Here is a 25,437-nt window from a genome sequence, read left to right on the forward strand (position 1 = left end):
GCCATGGTAAAATACTGATTGGTCCAGAGTCTTGGTAATGCAGTATTCAAATTTCAACCGCGGAATGCAGATTTCTACTCGGATATCAGAATTCCACGACATTCAGAAGCTCAACCCTAGTGGAAGAGTAGAGCACACTGGGAGGAGGGCCCTGCCAAGCAGGCTTACAGTCTATGGGGGCAAGGACTGTGGAAGCCCCATAGCCCAGGTACACAAATGGGAGTCTTTTCCTGGGATTTTCTACCTGGAAAATTTAGGTTTTAACTTTTTCTATGGATGTACCAAGCTATGTCCATATAGCTACCCGCTAGCAATGAATAGTGCCCGGTCCATTAAAGGGAACCAGAGACATTGGGGGGAAGCTTTTATACATACCTGGGACTTCCTCCAGCCCCATATGCACGGATCGCTCCCACGCCGCCGTCCTCCGCTGCCTGGATCCGCCGGTACCGGGTCCTGTCATTGGCGCGAGTCGGCCGGCAGACGCGGCCAATTGTCCGCCTCACACGGGGCTCCCTCCATATACGTACGCATGAGGCTGCCTACTGCGCAGCCTCATGCGTACGGGTATGGAGGGAGCCCCTGTGATGCGGACAATTGGCCGCGTCCACCGGAAGTGACGGGACCCGGTACCGCCGATACAGGAAGCGGAGGATGGCTGCGTGGGAGCGATCCAGGCTTATGGGGCTGGGAGAAGCCCCAGGTATGTATAAAAGCTTGTTCTATGTTTTATTAACGTTCCTCTCTGGTTCCCTTTAACAGAGCAGTAAAACCACCCAGCCACATTCACAAAAATGGAAATCACACACAGATTCAGTTGTGTGTGAAAGGTGCCTAAAGTGAAATTTAAGCCCAAGACTACAACCTTTCATAAAAATGCCCAACATGAGATTAAACTTCAACCAAACCCAAAACAAGACATGCAGCATTTTGGGAGCGTTTGTGATTCAATGTAAAGTACTGAAGCACTGGCAAATCGCTACACATAGCAATTTGAGTGGGATTTTAAATTACTGCAAAAAATAAAAACTGATACATTGAAGGACCAATCAGAATTAAAATCAGTAGTCGCTACACAATCGTTGGCAAAGAGCTTACAGTTTTTAAAATCGCTCCAAAAAGCGCTGGAAAATGCTCATGAAATCGCTTACAAAACGCTACTTAAAATGCTAGCAATCTCGCTAGCGATTTGTAGTGGGTTCCAGGCCTCAAGTAAATACTAACAAGGTGGTTGAGAAGGGAATATACCGTATTTTTCGGAATATAAGACACTCCGGAATATAAGACACACCTAGGCTAAGGGCCCATTCACACTTAGAAACACAAAACGCCGGCGATTTTTGCCAGCGTTTTGCAAGAGTGATTTTTTCAGCGGGAAAAGAAAAAAAAAATCACTGAACTCTGCGGCGATTTTTCCCTCGATCGTGTTTAGCGCTTCTATAACACTGAAACGCGATCGCCGGGAATTTGCCTGAAAATGGTGCAGGCGGCAAGTTTTGCGATTTTGGGCAATTTGCGGCGATAAGCGCAAATCAACCAAGTAAGAACGGGCCCATAGACTTATTACACCAGCGCTTCAAAAAGCGCTAGCGTTTGAGCGTTTTGCCCAAAATGCCGGCAAATTGCTCAAGTGTGAATGGGCCCTTAGAGTGGAAAAAAAAAATTAGAAAAAAAGAAAAATGACAAAACCTAGGTGTGTATAGTTCAGGGGCGTCTTATGAATCTTTTCCCCACGAGCTGACTATGCTTGTCCAGCCACACAAACCCCAGCTGCCCTCAGTGTGTGGGAAGTGATCACATGCTCCTGCAGCTATTCTCCTTGCTCTCAGGCTCAAGTTTCATCACCAGCACATAGAATGTAAATAAGCCCAATGATGCCAAAGATGTACAGACTAGAGAGACACAAACCTGTTCCTGCCAGCTGAATACAATGGCAGGCATAATACAGCGCAATCAACATACTTGGCCTGCCAGAAGTACCCCAGGGGAATCCTCCCCCGGCGCAGCGGAAGCAGTTTTTACCTATTCCAGCCGGCGCAAATTCTCCCTCTAGTCTTCCTTCCACACAACAGCAGGGCGCTCCGAGCCAGTCTCCTGTCTTCTGCCGCCAGCGCGAGTCCTCAGTCTTCAAGCCCCGTCCTCTGCTGCCTCCTAGTTCATGCTCAGAGCCCATCTCCTGTAGCCAGCGTGTCCTCCATCTTCAGCCGGTGCAGTGTAACGTGATCAAACACTGCACCGGCTCGCTTAAAGCCCCGTCCTGTGCAGTTTCCTGGTTCACGCTGTCAAGTGTGACTTCGCGACTACTTTCAAATTCACCTCCCCCCTCCTGGATTGGCTGCCAGCCCTTCACTATTACTATCGGCTGAGATATCTCCACCAGCAGGACCTAGAAGTCCCCTCTCCACCAATCGCCGTGCAGTGAGAGCCGGCAGCCAATCCAGGAGGGTGAAGGTGAATTTGAAAGTAGTCGCGAGGTCACGCATGACAGAGTGAGCCAGGAAGCGGCAGAGGACGGGGCTTAAAGCGAGCAGGTGCAGTGTTTGATAACGTTACACTGCACAGGCTAAAGATGGAGGACACACGCTAGCTACAGGAGATGGGCTCAGAGCACGAACCAGGAGGCAGCAAAGGGCAGAGCTAAATACTGAGGACTCGCACTGGCGGCAGAAGACAGGCTCAGAGCACGCTGCCGCTGTGTGGAAGGAAGACCAGAGGAAGCATTCACGCCAGCTGGAATAGGTAAAAACTGCTTCCGCTGCGCTCTGCCCCTGGTGTTAACTTACCGTATATTCGGAATACAAGACACACTGACTTCTCCCCATTTTGGGGAGAGAAAGTGCGTCATATTACGAAAAATACGGTAAACAGTTAATAGATGCTAAGTGATGGACAACATTTCTTCCTCATGACTCCAGGAGCTCGGGAACTGCCTTACAACTTTGCTTCCAGCCCTGTGTATGCTGGTAGGTGGGTGAGTGAGTGAATCAGTGTTGACCATGTGACTCCCACAAGAGGAAGAGGCAGCCAGACTACATTTCTCAGCAGCAGAAAACATGACTGAAGGCGTGGCAAGGAGCAATGAAAAGGCCAGTGACAACAGTAGAGCATGAAAATAATCTGCATGTCTGCTTCTTAAACTGCAGAGTTTACCTCCCAGTGCATGTATATTAAGCTTTATGCACAAGAGATAGGTGGGAGCTTGAGATAATTACTATTCTGGCAGTCTGCTGCAGACTTGGAAGTTCACAGGAAGTGGGATTTTGAGACCTTAACCTCCCTGGCGTTCTGATTCCCCAGGATTTCCGTGCAAAAAGTGGTTCAATTAATTTCCAATAATTTTCAACTTTTTTTTTTGCAATACATTTTTTTAAAATCTTGAATTCAATACAGGTTATTGTATTGAATTCTACTTAAAAAAAAAAAAAATGTTTGCCGTGAGATGATGACGCTGTGTGACCCTGGTGTCATCAACGCCGATTGGCGGGGGACAGGTCATCGCTGAGGGAGAAGCAAAATCCGTACACTGACACGGAAGACGGCACTGGGGAAGCTATCAGAGGTACGAGACGAGGGATCAGCACGCCAATGGTGAGTATAAGACCCAGATGTGAAGCCAGGTGTATAGGGAGCCACATATAGCCAGATGTCAGGGTAGCCAGGAGTATAGGGTGCCAGGTATAGCCAGGAGTATAGGGTGCCAGGTATAGCCAGGAGTATAGGGTGCCAGGTATAGCCAGGAGTATAGGGTGCCAGGTATAGCCAGGAGTATAGGGTGCCAGGTATAGCCAGGAGTATAGGGTGCCAGGTATAGCCAGGAGTATAGGGTGCCAGGTATAGCCAGGAGTATAGGGTGCCAGGTATAGCCAGGAGTATAGGGTGCCAGGTATAGCCAGGAGTATAGGGTGCCAGGTATAGCCAGGAGTATAGGGTCCCCCTTCTGTGCAGCGGTATTTTGAGATGAAGAACCCCCTCTGTGGGCGGGGGGATCCCCCTTCTGTGCGGCGTGCGGGTGGCCTCTATCCCTCGCCCCCCCCCCATCCTCGCTTCCCCCTCTTCCCTGTCTAAGCCCTTTGAGCAAATAGAACTACTCACCCAGGAGCCCTCTCCAGCGCAACACTTCTTCCTCCGTCGCGGAAGTCCCGTCTCTTTACAATTACATTACGAGACTTGGTGCCGTCACCAAGTCTCGTAATGTAACTGCAGAGACTGGACTTTGCGATGGAGGAAGAAGTGTTGCGCTGGAGAGGGCCCCTGGGTGAGTAGTTCTATTTGCTCAAAGGGCTTAGACAGGGAAGAGGGGGAAGCGAGGATGGGGGGCGAGGGGTAGAGGCCACCCGCACGCCGCACAGAAGGGGGATCCCCATCCCAAAATACCGCCACTCAGAAGGGGGATCCCCCAGCCCGACCTAGCACATTCTCTCCCTAGGGAGAAGCATGCAGCAGCCTGCTAGAGGTTGCTGCAGCGCTGCTGATCACAGCGTGAGAGGGGAAAGTGCAGGACGAGCTGAGCTCGCCCAGAACATTTCTAGCAAGTTTTCTTTGGATGACCTCAGCTCATCCAGAACGCTAGGCAGGTTAATAGTAAAGCAGCTGGTGCAGGTTTCTGGCATTTACATGGGTGTTCAGCTACAGCCAAACACCTATATTAAGACGAGAGTGCCAAAAGTATTACATCTAATAATCCAACCCCTATGTGTGTAATGCAGACTGTTATGGTGGTGCCGCCGCCGCCCCCCCCCCCCCCAAAAAAAAAACCTGTATAAGCTACACTGTCCATCTACACTTCACTAACCCCTGCTGCCGCCATCAGTTACACTACACTTCACTAACTCTTGCAGCCAACCCAAACTACACTTCACGGACTAACCCCTGCTGCATCTTACCTGATCCTTCGTGGTACTCTGAGGGTCCCAGCCGTCATCCAGGAACAAGCTCTTCCGCGTCCCAGCCATCGGCTGCAGTCTCTTCTGCAGACTTCAGTCTTGCAGTGTACACAGGATGCTGCCACGCAGTGTATAGCCCTTCTGTGTGATGAGCAGCGCACGTGCACCGGGGCCACGCATGACGTCACGGTTATCACACAGAAGGGGCACTGTATCCAAGAAGAGGATGCTGTAACTATGGAGGATTTCAGTGGGATGGCAGCGCATGCACACCGCAAGGCTGCAGTCTGCATACGAGACTACAGTGAAGAGGATCCGGCGGCTGGGACACTGAAGAGCGTGATCCTGGATGACAGCTGGGACCCTTGGATTACCGCAGTTGGAGGAGAGGATTGCGGCTGCAGGATATGGGGGCCAAAATACCGTACCTTTAGAATATAAGACGAGACCTCCACCAACACCCTACCCCAGTTTTGGGGAAGAAAAAGTGCGTCTTATATTCTGAAAAATATGGTACCTCAACAGACCACTGGAGCGTATCTCGCACTGTCTGCTCCGGCTGGCAGTTTGCAATCCACCCCCGTGTGGCCCGAGCCTCAGGGTCCTTTTACAGTTAATCACTTGCTCTCAGTTATAACTGAAAGAACTGATTTTTTTAAATAATGCCCATGTTTTCCTATGGCACAGTTCACATTTAACGCATTTTAACTGAAATCTTTTTCACAATGCACTGCTATGGAGAAGAAAAACGCATATCAACAGATTAAGTGTAAACAGGGCCTTAAAGAGAACCAGAGATGAAGCACCCTCATGTATTTTATTACATTTATCAGTGGGAACATGACAGTAAACACCTACCCTGCTTTTAGTTTTATTCTTCTCAGTCTAATCTCTCTGTTATCAACTGTGATAAGAATCCACCGACTATTCAGTCGAGGTTTGACCTGGAATCATTATAGCTGAGTCACTCTCTTCTGTGGAGTCTTTTCAAGCCCAAGCCTTCCCCCTCCTGGCTCAAATTTCATGCTTTACATACTGAGAGCTGTGATGAGATGGGAAGGGCTGCTGCTGCAGGACAAATCTCTGTCTATAACAGACAAGTGTGGCTGTGTGATCTGTGTGCTCTGTCTGTGCAGCCAGTCATTATTATCTACTGTATGCAGTTTCATTACTATGAGAGACACTTCCTACAGGCAGCCACAAAGCATACCAGAATATGAAGTTGAAAGCAGACAGATGAAAGCCTACAGCAGCCCTTCTTGTCTATAGTCTCATATAGCCTAGACAGCACATCCAGAACACCTCATAACCTGGAAACAGAAGGAATATGAGCCGGCGGCCATATTGGATATTTCCTGGAGCAATAATGGATAAAAAGCACTCAAAAAGGCACACCAGAGTGGCGAAATTATCGGGTAGAGCATTTATTCTTTACAAGCTATCAACTGATATGTTTATTTTGTGTGAATCGTTCATCTCTGGTTCCCTTTAAAGAGGAACTACAGTGAAAATAATGTAATAAAAAAGTGCTTCATTTTTACAATTATGTATAAATGATTTAGTCAGTGTTTGCCCATTGTAAAATATTTTAAATCCCTAATTTATATTCTGACATTACATGGTGACATTTTTACTGCTGGCAAGTGATGTAGCTGCTGCTTGCCGTTTTGGCAGTTGGAAACAGCTGTACACAGCTATTTCCCACAATGTAACAGGGTTAACAGACAGGAAACTGCCTGAAGTACCTTGGTACTCAGAGCTTCTTGTGGGAGGGATTTCACCACAATATCAATCATACAGCATCCCCTGATGGTCTGTTTGTGAAAAGGAATAGATTTCTCATGTAAAAGGGGGTATCAGTTACTGATTGGGATAAAGTTAAATTCTTGGTCGGAGTTTCTCTAAGCTTTTCAAGGGACGGAAATCGTTACATCCTGAGAAAAAAAAAGCCCTGTGCTAGAGAATGACCACCGTTTATGCTGAAAAAAAGATTAAACACTTACCTGGAATCTGTGCCCCAGTGCATAGCATAGATTTTAGCAAGGTGTCCCCTCAGGGTACGTCTAGTGCGCATCTGAATTCGACCTACTGGATCAATATTGGCTGTGATCTGGATAAAATAAATCAAATTCATCCACAAATTTAGGTTCTATAATCAAATATATCTAAGCAACCTCTATTTAATCCCCACTTTCCCACCAAAGGTCCACATAATGTTTCAAGAAGGTGCGCTACAAAATAAATATTGGAGATATAGAAACAATTACCTGAGCCAGAGTGGCATCTGCGCATGCTTTCCTGGCATCCTGTAAAGAAAAAAACAAAAACAAAACAAGATTAGGGATATAAAAATAGTACATGAAGAATTCATGAAAATTCAAAACAAAATATATAACTAAGCTAGAGGTTCAAGTTAGCCCATTTAGGACCAGCCCTCTGGTATTAAAAGATTGTTTTTACTCACACTTCCTGATCACTGCGATTGGCTTATAGGAATAAAGAGGTCAGGAGCCAATGAAAACAGCTCCTGACTGAGTTACAGGGCTCTGCTGTCTGCACTATTGAATCCCATGCTCAGGTGGCGTTAAAACGATGCCACATCTGCCTTATGCAGCCACAAGTGGGGCGTAGTTTTAACTACACGTGGTCCCGAACCAGTTAATTACACGATGTGGACTTGTTTTGGATATCTACTACCTGAAGAAATACCCATTTCATATTTTTTCTTTGTGCTTCACCCAGTAATGTTTTGTAAGCAGAAAAGCAGCACGTAAAAAAGTACAGGCAAACATACATTTACCTCTGCTGACAGATTGTCTGAGAACTCATCAAAAACCACCAATACTTTGATTAGTTGCAGATTTACCCTACAAACCTGCGAATATTGATCATGCTCATTCTCTGACACGAGCAACAACTGACCAATGCATTAGTAACCAAAATGAAAGACTTTATGGCAGCATAAGAACAGTACTCATACACAACGGCTCTCCAATCAATTACCAATAAGGAAACCAATTGCAAAAAAATAATATTATATATATATATATATATATATATATATATATATATATATATATATATATATATATATATATATATATATATATATATATATATATATATATATATATAAAAAAAGTGTGTTTTCCAGCATCGGGGAAAAAAAAAAAAAAAAAAAAAAGTGGGCAGTGCCGCTTTGCATGTGATTGCCTATAGCAGACAGTCAACTGCTCTCAGTTGGCTGCCGGCCAAGAATGCAGATTAGTCCGCGCAAAAACGCTGACATTTTTCTGCCGGCCTAGGTGTGATTCTTCCCTCAAATGTTGTTAATGGATGCGCCAGTGTTTATTAGGCCTAACATTACAAGAGCGAAAGTCTCCGAACAGATGAGGCCCGTTGAAAAAAAAAAAAAAAATCTCCACATTGAATAAGGGCTCTCACATGAGCAGCTAACAGCACTGCACCCATTGCTTGTCAACTCGCGTCGCTCTATGCAGTGCCTGCAAGCTTGGTAGTCAAAAGCCACTACTTAAAAAGGAATCGGAGGTGTGAAACCTATGGAAGCTGCTATTCTTTATTTCCTTTTAAACAATACCAGCTGCCTGGCAGTTCTGCTGATCTTTCTGGTCAGTAGGGTCTAAATCACACACCTGAAACAAGCATGCAGCTAATCTTGTCAGATTTGTCATAGAAAGGGGGAAGCAGATCTTGAACATATATTTACTTGGATGCCGGGAAACATTCGGGCTATAAAAAAACCGGGCCTCACATCCACTTAAGGCCTCGTTCACATCTGCTGCGCTGAAAAACGTGTTAAAGCGCATGGTAACAACCGCATGCGCTTGTGCGCGCTTTAGTCCGCGTTTCTATGCGTTGCGCTTCTTTAAAGCACGTTTTGCTTACTGTAGCAGCAGCAGTTGTCAATAAAACGGTTTTTGTATGTAAATGTATTTTTCTCCAATTAGGGGTAAAAAACACATGCGCTTCTATGCGCTTGAAAAGCGGACCCATTCACTTGCATTGCTGTGCGCTTTACAGCTCAGCGCACAGAAATGCATGCAACACTACGTTTCTGTAACGCTGCTCAGCGCAGCGCATAGATGTGAACCAGCTACATTAGTTACATGGAAAAATGAATACCTTGCTGATCGCACAGGGCAGTGCGCTGTGGAAAGCGCACAGAAACGGCCCTGATGTTAACGAGGCCTAAGACTGTACGATTTTGTGGTGGGTTGGGACAGGAGGGCTGGTACCTCCCCCCTGGTCACACTAAGAGATAATGAGGAATTTCCTCCAGGTACCCAAGGAGGCTGTTTGTTTCTAACAGACTGGACAAGGAGACTCGGATTTTGGACTTAATAGGCAATCATGAATTGAGAATCATTGGCTCCCTGAGAAGGGAGAATAATATTTGTCCATGGGGTAGGCTGCAAATTAATAGCTATTTGAGAGTGTTGGATAAGAAAAGGTTAGGTATAAGAACAAATATAAACCTGGTAGAAAAATTTATTTTAGGGAAAGACTGGCAAAATTATTATCACGGATATATAAATTTATCAGAGGGGGAAAGCCGGAGAAACCCCTTATATGGCAAAAAAAAATGGGAAAGGGATATAAGTAGTAATTGGGGAAAATAATTATGGCATAAGATTTATCAGATTATTTGGAAATATCCTAATCGTAGATGTCAACTTTCTCAATATAAAATACTGTCCAGATGGCACCTTCCCCCGACAAGATTGGCTAAATTCTCCGTGGACGGCGTAGACCGCTGTTGGAGGTGTGACCAGGGGGAGGGGACTAGATTTATATGTGGTGGGCATGCCCTCCGGTGCACCAATCCTGGCAAATAATAGAGGACTTTTGGAGTAAATATATGCAAAAAAGTATACATATAGGATGTTTAGAAGCGGTATTTGGAGTGGTAGAAACCGAAGAGAATATCCAATTAAGGGAACTCAGAAAAATTGGGAGCCTGGTAGCACGAAATATTTTAGCAAAGCAATGGAAAGACAAAAACCCATTAGATTTAAAAACATGGCTGGCTGGGATGTGCTCTTTTTGGGAGGAGGTCTTTGTGGAGGGGTCAGAGGATACAAGGGGACCAAATAAGATAAAAGGATTAAAAGAATTAAAAGAATTTTGGATGGACCTGTTATGGAGGGAGGAGGACTCAACAGTAAACGGAGAGGTAGACCTGGCTAATAGGTAAATGAGTATGTTGTGGATTAAATGAGGGGGGAGGGGGGGGGGGGGGGAAGGGTTGGAAGGACAAGGGATGAATGGCAAATTTGGTTTTTGAATGTGGTTTGTATGTTCAGTCTAAAAACGAGTGTGAATGATCGAGAGGGGAGGGGGGGGGGGGATAAGTGGGAGGGGAGATTAGGTGGTTTTGTTTTGGGGTCTACAGCATACTTAACCCTAGTAAAGTATTTTACGATATTAATTTGGTTTACTTGATGATAATAAAATAAGACTAATTATCGAACTATGATGCAATTATTAGCCGGACATATGGAGTCTTTCAATGAAGCCTGAATTATGGTCTGGCGTGGGCAAGGTTAAGCCAAGCTGAGTTTGAAAAAAAAAAAAAATAGATTTGTCATAGAAATCTGATCTGCATGCTTGTTCAGGGTCTATGGATTAGACGGATTATGCCTAGTACACACCATACAATTAGATTTTTTTTGTAATTCGATTTTCTGTAAAGTACTGGTAGAGACTGGTCATCATCTCTGGTGCATGGTCTTCTAGTTATCTCCCGCTGAGTAGAACCATGCTTAATTGCTAGGCAGATAGATGTTAGATAGATCATTTCAAACATGTTTGAAATGATCTACCTGGCAGGTAAATCTAAGAAAATTGTATGGTGTGTACTAGGCATTAGAGGTAGAGGATCAGCAGGGCAGCCAGGCAATCTGCATTGCTTAAAAACGAAACATGACAGTCTTCATATCCCACTCACCTTGGGTTCCCTTTAAGTCTTATGCCACATTTAGTGACCCTCGTGTTCTCTGCAACAGCCAATTGATTGGGACAGTGGCACTGCAAGTTATGCTTATGTTGGGTAGAGTATAGTGAAGCATCCAGTCAATGAAAATTATTCACTTCTACCGGTAACATGCACGTATATCGGTAATGCACTGTATGCATACTGCAAGTCATACCGCAGCATAGGTACTGTACTGTAATAATCCACAGAAGAGAAGTATGGATCCGCACACAGACTTCTGCAGGAACAGTGAAACCTTTATTGTACCATCACACACACACACACACACAATAATCTGACCGTATGCTTGCGATCGTTTCGGGGCCAGAGAGGTCCCCTTTGTCAAAGCTAGGACAGACATACATGCATAAGTCTGTGTGCGGATCCATACTTCTCTTTTGTGGATTACGATCGCAGAGGATCCTGCACCAGCAACCGCTGGATTAAGGTGTGCAATTTTCTCATCTCAAAATCTGTACTGTGGTAAGCCGCATTACAAAGCGCCACAACTACTGTGGCCTTACATGTATGGGACACCTTTCTAGAGTGCAGTAACTGCCCAGGATTACAAATGTAGTCATTCAGTGGCATTACAACAACAACAAGACGCTTATTCCCCACCGGACTGACATCTGAGCGTTGCAAATATATAGGACCCATTTCCACTAGTAGTGTTTTGCAATTGGATTTCAATTACTTGCAGATTGAAAAAGTTAAAGCCTAAAACAAAACAAAAAAAAAACCACTGGAAATTGTGTGGGGACATTTCTATTAATGTGATGCGTTTACAATGCAGGGTTTGAATCCTGGCTAGGGCCAGTACCTACTCAGGAAGTATTGCCCAAAGACTTCTTACTAATACTGCCGGGTGGCCACTAGACCACGCACTTATTGGCTGCAGCTCTTGAAGCGCTTTGAATCTAACAGGAGAGAAGCGATATACAAAATGTTCGCATTAGATCTGCCTGTTCGTAAACTTTAGTCCTATTGTATTTTTTTATGCATTTGCACTCCTGTACAAAGTATAGGCGTACGAGGAGCCTGGAACAGCAGTGCTATACGATTTGGTTTGCAATCTGGTAATAAAATCCTCCCCCCAGCTCGATTTTCCCCTCTATGCATGAAATCAGAATTCACAGTGGAAAAAGGCCCTAAGGCCATGCATGTAGATTAGCCTTTGCCCCTGAAAAGCCTGCCAGCAAGTCAATGCGTGGAGCTCTAAACAATGTTTTATTTTTTATTTATGACCGTTACCATTCTCCTGCTATATGCAGTTCAATCTTCCATATAAAAGCTCCATCCCTGCTCCAACTTCCATGAATGGTTCTTTATTGTTATACTACATTCACAGTGGCGTGTTATGGGGTGAAGCAATGTCTCAAGGCAATGCAAAACCAATGGACGCTCAGTGTGGCTAGTGCAGTGCGGTCTAACGGTGGGCAACATCTCAACTCACTGCATGCAGCACCAGAGTTACCACAAAACAAGTGCGTTAACAGTGAAGCACACTTTTCGATTGACTGTTTGCCTCACTGTATGCGACAGTCATAACGAGTGGTGCAACTTTTGTTCAATTACCGATTTTACAGGTAATGAAACGCCCACAATTGCAGTCTCAACATACTACGGGACAGATACACTATATATCTGAGTACAGATAGACGATTTTCTCTTTAGCCTTACACAGACATGTAATATGTTGTGCAGAAAAGTGAGCGAGTAGAGAAGGAATTCTCTCTCTGCATATGAAAGTAGTAGCAATGAGCTTAAAAATATATCATATACAGTCTATGGCTATGCCCTGAGCTGGGTCAGCTGAACGGGATTTGGGATGCCTCTGCAGCCTCCCAGGCCAATTATCAGCCATCAGTTCAGCTGAAAGTAATCTGACCAGGTTTGTGCCAAAGAAAGAAGTCTACTGAAGTAAGTATTTGCATATTTGAACGCCCCAAGGTTTTGTAGCTCTGACATGGAAGAGCTTGTCTAGTTATCTGTACTACACAACAATGTAGTAATAGGCTTAAAGGAAACCTAAAGCAATAAGAGAAAAAGAAATGTAAACTTACCTGGGAGGCTGCTACCCCCCCCCCCCCCCCTCCAAATGTCTTCTGCCTGCACCAGGACAAACCAATCCTCCAGTCCCCCATAGCGACTCAGTTTAGTTTTCAGAGACTGAGCCAGTCGATGGCAATGGCGCCTGCACATCCTCCATCATGCTCCCATCGCTAGGATACATGTATGTATCATGAGAAAATATCGCAGTATGAGAAAATATAGTACTATGCATGCGCAGGACAGTACGAGCAACGGGAGCGTGATCGAGGATGCGTGGCCATCGACTGGCTTAGTCACCGAAAAAAAACTGGGTACTTATCCGTTAGCCGGGCGTATCCGGCAGGTGGCGCTGTTGATCTTAATTCCAATCATAATTACTTCACGTCAACCTGTGAATGTAAACGCCGGATGCGCCCGGCTTAAACAGATCAAGCCGCCGGCTTGCTTCGTGTCTCGCTCTTCTCCCCCTCTTGCCCTCTCTCCTATAGAACACTGGGGAGGGGACATGCGTGTCCCCCCAGAGTCGTTCGTCGCAATGCCGCGACGAACGACTCTGGGGGGACACGCATGTCCCCTCCCCAAGGCTCATACGAGAGAGGGCAAGAGGGGGAGGAGAGCGAGACACTCACGAAGCAAGCCGGCGGCTTGATCTGTTTAAGTCGGGCGCATCCGGCGTTTACATTCACAGGTTGACGTGAAGTAATTATGATTGGAATTAACGCCTGGAGGTGGGAAAGGATAGGCCTTACTTGCTTGTTATGTCAATGAATCATACTCACCACACCTTAAAGGGACACTTAAGTCAAACAAAAAAAAAAAAATGAGTTTTACTAACCTGGGGCTTCCAATAGCCCCCTGAAGCTCTCCGGTGCCCTCGCCGTCTCCCTCCGATCCTCCTGGCACTGCCGGCAGCCACTTCCTGTTTCGGTGACAGGAGCTGACAGGCTGGGGACGCGAGTGATTCTTCGCGTTCCTGGCCACAATAGCGCTATCTATGCTGCCATAGCATATATCATATACCAGCATAGAGGGTGCTAATGTGTCTGGGAACGCGAAGAATCACTCGCGTCCCCAGCCTGTCAGCTCCTGTCACCGAAACAGGAAGTGGCTGCCGGCGGGGCCAGGAGGATCGGAGGGAGACGGCGAGGGCAGCGGAGAGCTTCAGGGGGCTATTGGAAGCCCTAGGTGAGTAAAACTCATTTTTTTGTTTGACTTAAAGAGAACCCGAGGTGTGTTTAAAGACTGTTATCTGCATACAGAGGCTGGATCTGCCTATACAGCCCAGCCTCTGTTGCTATCCCAAACCCCACTAAGGTCCCCCTGCACTCTGCAATCCCTCATAAATCACAGCCGTGCTGTGAGGCTGTGTTTACATCTGTAGTGTCAGTCTCAGCTGCTCCCCCGCCTCCTGCATAGCTCCGGTCTCTGCCCCCGTCCCTTCCCTTCAATCAGCAGGGAGGGAAGGGATGCAGGCGGGGACTGGAGTTCTGCAGGAGGCGGGGAGAGCAGCAGACTGTCACTATAGAGATAAACACAGCCAGCTCTGACAAGCTGTTTGTCAGCAGCATGACTGTGATTTATGAGGGATTGCAGAGTGCAGGGGGACCTTAGGGGAGTTTGGGATAGCAACAGAGGCTGGGCTGTATAGGCAGATCCAGCCTCTGTATGCAGATAATATTCTTCAAACCCACCTCGGGTTCTCTTTAAGTGTCCCTTTAAGCAAAAAGTAATAGGATAGCCATGAAACATGCAATTCAGGCTAGCACTTCTGAGCTCTTGCAAGATTTCAGTATTTTATCCAGATCCAAAGGAAAAATACTACCAAAAAAAAAATAAAAATAACATAATCTACTTATACGGGGCGAGGTGATCCTCTACTTCGCCTGTATGACCTCAGCTGTCAATCAAATGCACGTTGTCCTGAGTGTACTGCACAGGCGCAGTACACTCCGGACAACGTGGACTTGAGACAGTGGCGCATGTGCAGGCACAGTACAGAATGACCTTGCGAGGTCGGCCTCTGCACCAGCTGGTACCCCGGGCCGGCTGCTGAGAGCGGAGCTACGGTGTGGGACTTTGCAAGGGCTGGAGCTGGAGGAAGCCCCGGGCAAGTAGGTTTTTTTTATTTGCTCGGATGTTCCCTTTAAATCAGTGGTCAGACTGGTGGCTTAAACTAGAGTCCAAAAACCATTTCTTCAATGTCCGATTACCTAACCAAATACTACCATTTCTGGAGTTATGTAAAAAAAAAAAAAAAAAAAAAAAAAAAAAAAAGGAGATCCTACATTTTTGTCCTGTCAGTCCTCTGCAAAACAGACCTCTTAACGGATACACTGAGCTAAAGGCATTCAGGAAGTCTGGTCCTGGCTGGAGCCAAGCTTTTAATAACTGTTTAGAAAAGCTGAGAATTAATGAAGACACCAAGAACTATTCACTATGCTGATGTGCATGGAGATAAAGCAAACAACCAGGAACGTATTTCTGGAAGCTCTGTGACCATGTACAGAAGTAACTGCTGTAACACCGTGAAGCTTGTTTGCAAACAGTGGTGGGCTTTGGTGCCATTAAAAATGTTTTACTACAGTTATGTCACCTATTTGTATTACCTTCTGCAAAAATATCTGAATTACTGGAAAAGGCTGAAAGAACTATACTGTGGTGGTTGCATAAAGGGAAGAGCATGCAAAATCTGTTCTGAGAAGTGTAGAAAGTACTGGGACCCACTGGGTTCTTAATTCACCGCTCAGTGTGGAGACAGGTGCACAGATCTTTAGCTCATCTACATAGAAATGTACACCCAGCCAATTATGGATTGGGCACTGTGTGTAGCATTCCGCTGCCTATGTCATCCCAAATTATTTTTATAACGTGAACGCATTTTTTTTCTGTTTCTTCTGATGTGGGGGGGGGGGGGGGGGGGGGTATTTGCTGGGGGTTTGAACAATTCAATGGTTACTAAGTAAACAAAAAGGGGTAAATATGAACAAAATTTTTAAGTACTAGGCCTGAATGATTTTAGGAAAAAATTGAATCGAGCCATTTGTCCAAAATCACAATTTCAATTAAATCTGAGATTTTCTTCAAATCAAGCTTTGCCCCCAAGGTCTCTTTGTGGGCCCACGCCCAGGACCCCGTCTGCGCACACAGCATTGGACTCATGTGAAGGCGCCGGGACTTGGAGTGAAGTTTAAAGCTGAGTCTTCCAGCTTCACGCGAAAATCGCTGCTTTGACGATTCCGAAATCGTGATCTTTGTTATCCTAATTTAAGTTTAAATCAGATTTATTGTTCAGGCCTATAAAGTATTGTTTTTAATAAGCAATTTTCTTGCAATTCCATTGACTAACCAAAATTCAAGCAGTGACAAAAATCTAACTATGTCGCTGGCTCCCTGACAGTAAATAATTCTAATCACTCAGCTGCACCATGCTGATCAGTCCGAGATCCCCGTAGATTAAAACTAGGTATTGAATGCGCATGCCATGCAGTTGTAGTCTGGATTCACACTAGGTCACAGCAGACACGAGAAGCAAATGCTCACTCTCAGCCAGCAATCTGCCATTTTAATATGGTCAGTATACGGGTGTATACCATTGCACTTGATTGGCTGACGGGCTGTCTGCTGACGATATTAAAATGGTGGATTGCTGACTGGAAGTGTTTTGCGTTCACCGTGTGATAAAGTCAGGAAGGTTGGGACTTTGCATTCTTTCACTACAACTGTTATGTCAGAACATGGCTGAAACTCACACTATATTTAAAGGGAATGCGAGGGAAGAGACAAATGCAAGTATCGACTAGGGTTGCAATAGTATGAAATTTCATGGTATGATAACTGTCAAAAAATACCATGGTATGGCGGCATTACATAATTTGGACCCGGTATTGCTTAAAAGAAAATATGGCAGCCTCCGTATTCCTTCTCACTTCCTGTGTCATTACATGACAGATTATGGCCCATGGCAGTATAAGCCACTTACCTCAAAAATCCACTGTGCAGAGATGTTCAACGCTACATAGTTAATGGCTAGATAACACTGCACATGATTCATGGCATTTATTGGTGGTTTACAGCTCCAGCTAGGACAATGAATACCATCATTAGACCAATTCACAGTACAGGCCTGTCACTGATTGCTTTCTAAGAATCCTGTGGTAGGCAGCAAGGATGGTTAATGAGAAGCAAACTGTTCTGAGTTGATGCAAATTTTTATGCAAGTTTATTCAGCTTGAAAAAGGACCAATTTGCACATGGGTTTAGATTGATTGTTCCATTTTCAAACTGCATACATTTGCATAAAAATTTGCATATCTGTGACATCCCTAGCAGGCATTTGGGTAGCACAGGCTAGTGATTTTGCTCTCCCTCCCAGGAGTCAACAGAAAATTTCTGCCAGCAGCAGTCAGAACCACCCAGTACCTGCAGTAAGAAAAAACAACCACCAAAACACCAAACCAAGCCCCCCCACCCTGCTTCAAGTCCACCCTGGTTCAACTGTAATGAGTCCTAACCTGGTAATATATATATATCCCCATCTCTATACCTCCTCCCTTCATTGTTCGAAGACTGGCTAGCAGGATTTCACCCAGTTCGGAAATGTGGAATAAAATTATATACCGTATATGCTCTTTGAACTGAGCAGATGTGCTAGCAATTAGCTTAATTTATGGATTCCTGCCATTCTGCCTTACTTTTAAATTTTAGCATTGGAGTTCTATGTAAAGCTTTCGCAGCGAATCCTATCCTGTCGAGAAGTGAGAGCTGTCAGGATTTCCTGTAGCTATGGTAAGAATTCCTCCAACTTCCTGCCTTATATCTGGGAAGGCGAATGAAATATTTCATAACTGTCTTGGAAAGGTAACAGAAACCAACACTTTCAGGTGGAACTGTCACTCTGCTGTTTCAGTAATTAAAGCATTAACATCTGAGGTACATCCCTAAACTGCAGCTGAATGGCAGGTCTTGTGCTTTAGGGCCTGTGCTTTGCAGAATTACCAAAATTCCCATGAAAACTGGTTACTTCATCAAAACATTCTACTGGCGCAAAGAGCGCCTTTCACATTTCATGCAGGATTAGTGCAGTACACCAGTTTCCAATAACACTTAAAGAGACTCTGTAACATTAAAAAGATCCCCTGGGGGGTACTCACCTCGGGTGGGGGAAGCCTCCGGATCCTAATGAGGCTTCCCACCCCGTCCTCTGTCCCACGGGGGTCTCGCTGCAGCCCTCCGAACAGCCGGCGACTGTGCCGACTGTCAGTTCAATATTTACCTTTGCTGGCTCCAGCGGGGGCGCTGTGGCGACTTTCGGCACGGAAATAGACGGAAATACCCGATCTCCGTCGGGTCCGCTCTACTGCGCAGGCGCCGGAAACTTGCGCCTGCGCAGTACAGCAGACCCGACGGCGATCGGGTATTTCCGCCTACTTCGGAGCAGTCAGCCGTCAGAGCGCCTGCGCAGGAGCCAAGAAGGTAAATATTACGTCACTGCTGCACGGAGGGCTGCAGCGAGACCCCTGACGGATGGAGGACGGCGTGGGAAGCCTCATTAGGATCCGGAGGCTTCCCCCACCCGAGGTGAGTACCCCCCAGGGGCCGTTTTGACGTTACAGTTCCTCTTTAAGGCATTTGGTAGTTAACATTTTGTGTAAAAAAAAAAAAATTGCTTCTGGATTATAGTATTCCTCTTGATTTTGACAGAGGTTGATAAAATGGCAATTATGGAGAATTCTGCATACTCTGGGCCTTCTTAAAATGCAACGCCAAAATGTCACACGTTCTGTTACAAACAATAACAGGCAGATTTAAAGAAAGCCTGTAACAAAAAAAACAACAACAAAAAAACACCCCTCTGGGGGATACTTGCCTCCTAGGATCCCAACAAGGCTTCCCAGTCCTCCTCCATCCCTCCATTAGCCTGCCCCCGAAGTGCGGAGAGTTAAGTATTTACTTACCGCGATCCTGCACAGGCGAACTAGCCACTCTTCCTCTTTGGGTTAAGGCAGAAGTAGCCAAACCCAATCGATCCACTCTACTGCGCAGGCAAGGTTTTTCACCTGCGCAGTAGAGAAGATACGATCGGGTTCGGCTATTTTCACCTTACACGAAGGAAGAGCCGCTACTGCGCCGGATCCCGGAGAGGTAAATATATCACGACTTGTCGGGGGAGCCAGCGCTAGAATGCTGCAAGCTTCAGGAGTCAGGGAAGCCTCATTGGGACCCTGAGGCTTCACCCTCCTGAGATAAGTATCCAAAATACCTCTTAATACAGAGTCTCTTTAATAATAACGATTGAATTGATGTACAATCTATTTCTCATTGAACTGGATGTCAGATTGCAAAAGCACAAAAGACTAGTACCAAAATAATTTAGTGTTTTTAAACGACAGCCAAAGTGGCCTTGTGAAGCGCATCAGCAAGTGGTCACATGCATGGTTATGGGCTGTGATGCAAGGCCCGGTTGATGTATCCTTGTTGGGACAAGCCCTCCCCCTTTAAAAAAAAAAAAAAATACTTATAGCTGTGGAGTAACTTAAGTTGCCCATTAGGTGTTACATTAGCTGGCAGCTGATCGAAACATGATGGCTAACTAACTGGCAGCTAGTGCAGCTCCATCTCCTTAGGGTGAGCAAAGCTTTGTGTGTTAGGGCTTGTCAACCTTATAAGGAACGGGATTATGATCAGTTACCTGATCATCAAGTCATGCGATGTGTAAAATGGCTTTTGCCGCTAAAGTATTATTCCTGGGGCATTCCTGCAGGTTTCCTGCTATGCTGACAGTATATAGACACTGCATGATAGTTACCAGCACCTCAATATCATTGTGTACCACTTCATAACATAAGTTACTACTGCATGGTCTGTACAAAGATCAAATATACAGCTCATCTTAAATAGAACCAGAGACAAAGAAAAGATTTTATACATACCTGGGGCTTCCTCCAGCCCCATACGCACGGACCTCTCCCATGCCGCCGTCCTCCGCTACGAGAATCGGCTCCCTGCTCTTCCGTCAGCCAGAGCCAGTCTAGCATAGGAGAAGTGCGCTCTTTCCATATCTCTCCAGCAGCCGCTGGAGAGATGCATAGAGGTCGCACTTCTCCTGCGTAGCTGGCTTCGATGAAGTCAGTCACGGGAGCCGAATCCAGGCATATGGGGCTGGAGGAAGCCCCAGGTATGTATAAAAATCTTTTATTTCATCTCTGATTCCCTTTAAAGCTGGAGTGGCACCATAAAAAAATCAAATTTCAACAGCAACTGGTCTGAGTATTAAGTGACAAAGATGCTAATCCTGCATTCAAAACTTTTTTTTGCTGTTATGATTTAAAGTTATGTACTTGAGGATCACTGGCCCATTAGTAGTCAGTGCCAAACAGTTGCATGCTGGGGGTTCTTTTTATCTAGAATATATTCCTCTTCCATTTCCCTGCCAGCTGCTTTCTGAAACCTGATCCCCTGCTCACTTGTGTTTACAAGCAATGCTGAGGTGACTCAGCGATTGAAGAAAAAGTAAAGTGCAAAAATGACATCACGAGTTAGCCTAAACTGTGGGCAATGGCCCCCACCAGGAACAGAATTATCTTCATTTACTATATAAAAACATTCACTGAAATCAAAACGTGGACAGTACAATACATGTACAGACTAACCAGCAAACCAGAACTCATTGGAGTGTGTGAGGGGCTACAATGGTCATAAGAGCCCCCTTACTAAATGCTAAGAAAAACAAAAAGTTTGCTTTCTTAAAACAAAAAAGAATGTGCGATAATTCAGGTTGGAGTGAGCTTGAGATGTCTCCCAGTGCATCACTGCTGAATATATGCAAATTAACCATTGTTACCCTTAGAAGCTAAACACACCTCCAGAACCGCTGGAATGCAATGATTTATCTTGTTAATTTGTGCAGAGCCATAATAAGCCAACATGCATACAGACGGTTTCGGATTGTTTGATCCTCATCAGTGCATGGCATGGATTAATTTGGCTCTATGGAGTAAGGCTTGTAACACAGAGGTACAGACTAACCAGCAAGCTCATGGTAAACCAGAACTCATTGGAGTGTGTGAGGGGCTACAATGGTCCAAAAATTTGCAATATATTCAGCAGTGATGCACTGGGAGACATCTCAAGCTCACTCCAACCTGAATTATCGCAAATTCTGTTTTAAGAAAGCAAACTTGTTTTTCTTAGCATTTTAGTAAGGGGGCTTTTAGGACCATTGTAGCCCCTCACACACCAATGAGTTCTGGTTCACCATGAGCTTGCTGGTTCGTCTGTAGCTCTCGGTGTTACAAGCCCTACTCCATAGAGCCAAATTAATCTATGCCATGCACTGATGAGGATCAAACAATCCAAAACAGTCAGTATGCATGTTGATTATGGCTCTGTACAAATTAACAAGCTGACATTGCATTCCAGCGGTTCTGGAGGTCTACAATACATGTTTTGTAAGTAGATTAAGTATTTATCGACTTGTGTTTTTTTCCCCTGGCATAGTATGGCTAAACCTACTGCTTTAAGCACTGACATGTTTGCTTCTGCATTTGTGAGTGGTGATAAAGTAGACAGCTTGGACTTTAGCAAACTAACCAAGCTTCAAAACCAAGCTTTATTCAAGTTAAAAAATGTATTGTACACCAATATGAAGGGGTCCATACACTGGTCAATTTCAGCATGAATCGATTCGATCACAAATCGATGCACGAACAGCTGATAATAGATTTGATCTGTCAGGATGGAAAATCTAGGTCGATCTGCTGGCAGCAGATCAATGGCCCATAGAGTTGCATTGGACCTATTGGTGCAGTAAAGGGTCCCATACACTGGTCGATTTCAGCCATCAATCGATTGTTTCTATAGAATCGATCAGAAGTCTATTTTAAATCAGCAAAATCGATTTGGGATCAATTTGATCTGACAGGATGGAAAATCTAGGTTGGTCTGCTGCTGGCAGCAGATCAATGGCCCATAGAGTTGCATTGGACCTATTGGTGCAATAATGCATTTAGATTCCTGTCAGATTTGACTTGACAGGCATCTGACAAATCTGATGGTCGAATCTGCTGCAAATCTATCAGTGTATGGCTACCTTTAGTGGTGTGAAACTAGTACTACTGGTGGGATAAATACAAGATAGGACAATGGCAGTGCAGATAATGCAACATGCATTTCAACACAGCCGATCTATACAAAACTTTCCTTACAAATTTTGGAGGTGGCCATGTCCCAAATTAATGTGGTCTGTATAAGCATGTATCAAATATGACCACTTATACTACAGCTGGCTGACGGACACAGGAAACACTATGGTGGCACTTCATGCTAAGAAAACATGATAGATTACGGTATCGTCTATAGACTGCACAGACCGCCAGAGTGCACGGCCACTCCTGAATTTTATTTTATGAACACAAACTTACAAAGAGCAAGGGTGTTAAAGACCCCAAAAGGCACTGCTGTAGCTCACACAATGAGCACAACATTTACAAAGGCAGATTTACACTAACCATGTGTGACACGAGTTTACATTGGTGCTGCTTTGCAGTCTACAGTAAAGACACTTAATACTGAAGTAACACAGTGGGCATCCTACCCTAGATTTTATAAGTTCAGTAACGTGCTCCAATGAAGAAAAAAAAAATGCAGTAGTGTCAAAGAAAGATTGGGGAAAAAAAACAAAAACTGGAAAAGGTTCTGTGGTCCCCGACTACAGTATTTCCAAATAATCATTTCTGTCCAATCTTTGGTATGTCAAACTAGCTAAACACTAGATTGATCTAGAGCATGTTTAAAGGGGACCTTAACTCAAAAAATAAAAAATGGAGTTTCTTACCTGGGGCATCTACCACCCCCCTGCAGCCATCCTGTGCCCTCGCAGTCACTCATGGCTCCTCCGGTCCTCTGCTGCCAGCTAGTTTCGTTTTTGCACCCGTAACGCGTAAAAATGTACTGGTTAATATCCGCGATAGCTTCCTGCACCAGCTGGAATGCGTAAAAAGGTATGCAAACTAAACTAGCTGGCAGCGGGGGACCGGAGGAGCCATGAGCGACTCAGAGGGCACAGGATGGCTGCAGGGGGCTGGTAGATGCCCCATGTAAGTTAAACTTTTTTTTAGTTAAGGTTCCCTTTAAGCTGTTCCTGTGCATTGCATGTCTGCAGTTAAAGGACAGAATAGCAGATGCACATTGGCTCTGTAGAAACTGAGCGCTTCAAAGCAAGACGTGACTACCCAGTCTAGAGTATCAGTCTGAAATGCAAACACTGTAGGTACAGTATTAACTGCAAAACAAAAACCTTAAAGCAGACCTGAACTCCACTTCATCTACTCTAAAAGCTAAGCAGCAACATACTATCCTTTAAAAGAAACACATTTGTTACAGATGGTACAAATTCTACAATAAATCTGCAGTGTTTCAACTTCCTGCTTTCATGGAAAGTGTTTACCAATTAGCTGCTCTGAAATAGCAGCCAGCTGACTCTGCTGAGATCAAATTACAACTTGTGATTAGTCACAGATGAGAGAGGGGGGGGGGTGGAATTAGAGAGGCTAAATTCTCTCAATACCTACAATGTGCCTTTTTCTTTATGCTTTTCTTCTATCCTGCTTCAAGAGTTCAGGTCCACTTTAACAAATAAAGGTTTTACTCACTCTGATTTGGTTCTTGAGTTGCTCAGCCTCCTGGCGTAGCTGATCGAGTTCACTCATTTTTCTTCACTACAATGAAGCTTCTCTACCACCAACACAAGTTCTGCAAAGAAATAGAAAACAAAAATATGATTAGTATTCAGTTCCTTCAGGAGTGGTGTTACATGAGCTTGACACAGGTTTAAACATAAGACATTGGTTTGCGTTCTCACTGGCTCTCTAATACCCTTTACTGGCTGAGCAACCTATAAAAAGCAAGGCATGCTAATAGACGTCCAGGATATACATTCAAGATGGACCCAGAAATGAAAAGGCAGCTGCCAGGCCTTACTGGCCACACCCAATAATGCTTTACTTAGCATACAAATGGCAAGTGGAAAGGTCCAAAATCTTTGCCACAGACCACTGGAAACCTAGGTACACAAGAGATAGTATTTTGAAGACAAGCAATCTGCCCACATAGGATTGTTAAGAAAGTTTGAACTACAGATCTTTCTAACGATGATGTACACATGGGTAAAATATAATTTCACGCAAAAGACTCAAATACTTTTGTAGTTTTTACTTTTCCACGCATGCAACGTGCACACAAGAGCTACAGATACGCAAATCTCAAACACTTTAATGAACAAACATCTGCAGACCAAGACATCTTAGGAGGTCTTTTGAATTTTTTTTTCTTAAATCTACTGAATGGTCATTGACATTTTTTTTTTCCATAGACCTCTCACGTGTGTATGGATCTTAAGTTGATTTTTATAGACCCATCAAAAATAATAAAGATGGCAACAGATCTATAAGAAAATAGCTTTTGAGTAATTTGTAGCAACAGCTACAATCTTTGCTAGCACATTTCTAAAAGACTTCATCTACGGAGTAACCAAAAGCAGACCAAACACCGCCATATAGCAAAAAAACAACAAAAAAAAAAAACAGCTTACCAGTATGGTGTAAGACCCCACAATAACACCCAGTTCTTAAAATACTTGCTTGGCAAGTCCTAATAGAAAGCACAGGTATATTCTCCTACAGCTACATCCCTTTCACCTGTCCTCCGTGCAATGTCATCTTTAAGCCCAAAGAGATCTCAGTTACTCATTCAAATCCGGTTAACACAAAACCGCCTGAGAGTCTTAAATTGTCTGCTATCCTTCTGACCCTAATCCTTTGTCGCTTCAGTTTAACTGTATTGCCCTTGGCGTACTTTCAAACATGCAGATTGTGCGGTTTCTGAACAAAAACATCCTTAAAGAGGAACTGTCGTGAAAATCTTAAAATTTAAAACCCCTGTAAATAAGTGCATTTCTCCCAGAGTAAAATGAGCCATAAATTATTTTCGTCCTATGCTGCTGTCACTTACAGCAAGTAGAAGAAATCTGACAGTACCGGCATGTTTTGGACTAGCCCATCTTCTCATAGGGGGGTTCTCTGGGTTTTCTTTCTTTTTAAAAGCACTTCGTGAATGGCAGTTGCTCCATCCAACTGCCAAAATAGTGTGCAGGGAGGCTGGCCAGCATCTTTGTATTATTCTTTATAAAGACATTCCCTGAAAATGATTAAAGACTATGTTGAAAAAGCCCCCATGAAGAGATGGACTAGCCCAAAATCTGTCAGTAATGTCAGATTTGTACTACTTGCTGTGACAGCAACACAGGAGAGAAGCAATTTATGGCTCATTTTACTCTGGGAGAAAATGTACTTATTTTTATGTGTCTTAAATTTTAAGATTTTCGCAACAGTTCCTCTTTAAACTGTTGGGTTTTTAGCTGAACTCTATCCATAAACTTGCATTTGCATGGAAGTCATTTGCAGATTCTCAGCAAACCATAATTAAAGTGCTTTTAAGGTGGCTTGATAG

At 44.5% G+C, this 25,437-nt stretch overlaps 1 protein-coding gene across 3 annotated transcripts in view; it reads right to left on the reverse strand.

Annotated features, from left to right (window-relative positions):
- Positions 1-25,437, reverse strand: part of GNB1 (G protein subunit beta 1) — a 137,224-nt gene that overhangs the window by 44,236 nt on the left and 67,551 nt on the right. For 2 of the 3 annotated variants that reach the window (XM_068240644.1, XM_068240646.1), the window contains exons 2-4: positions 23,583-23,682; positions 7,151-7,189; positions 6,887-6,993 (exon numbers count right to left, since the gene is read on the reverse strand). In XM_068240644.1, coding sequence (XP_068096745.1) covers positions 6,887-6,993; positions 7,151-7,189; positions 23,583-23,639 — 203 coding nt within the window. In that variant the 5' untranslated portion in view covers positions 23,640-23,682. Of the gene's footprint in view, positions 1-6,886; positions 6,994-7,150; positions 7,190-23,582; positions 23,683-24,520; positions 24,654-25,437 lie in introns of those variants that run through there. The other variant, XM_068240645.1, reaches the window with a different exon arrangement.

This window comes from Hyperolius riggenbachi, chromosome 6 (assembly GCF_040937935.1).
Source record: "Hyperolius riggenbachi isolate aHypRig1 chromosome 6, aHypRig1.pri, whole genome shotgun sequence".
NCBI classification, from domain to species: Eukaryota; Metazoa; Chordata; class Amphibia; order Anura; family Hyperoliidae; genus Hyperolius; species Hyperolius riggenbachi.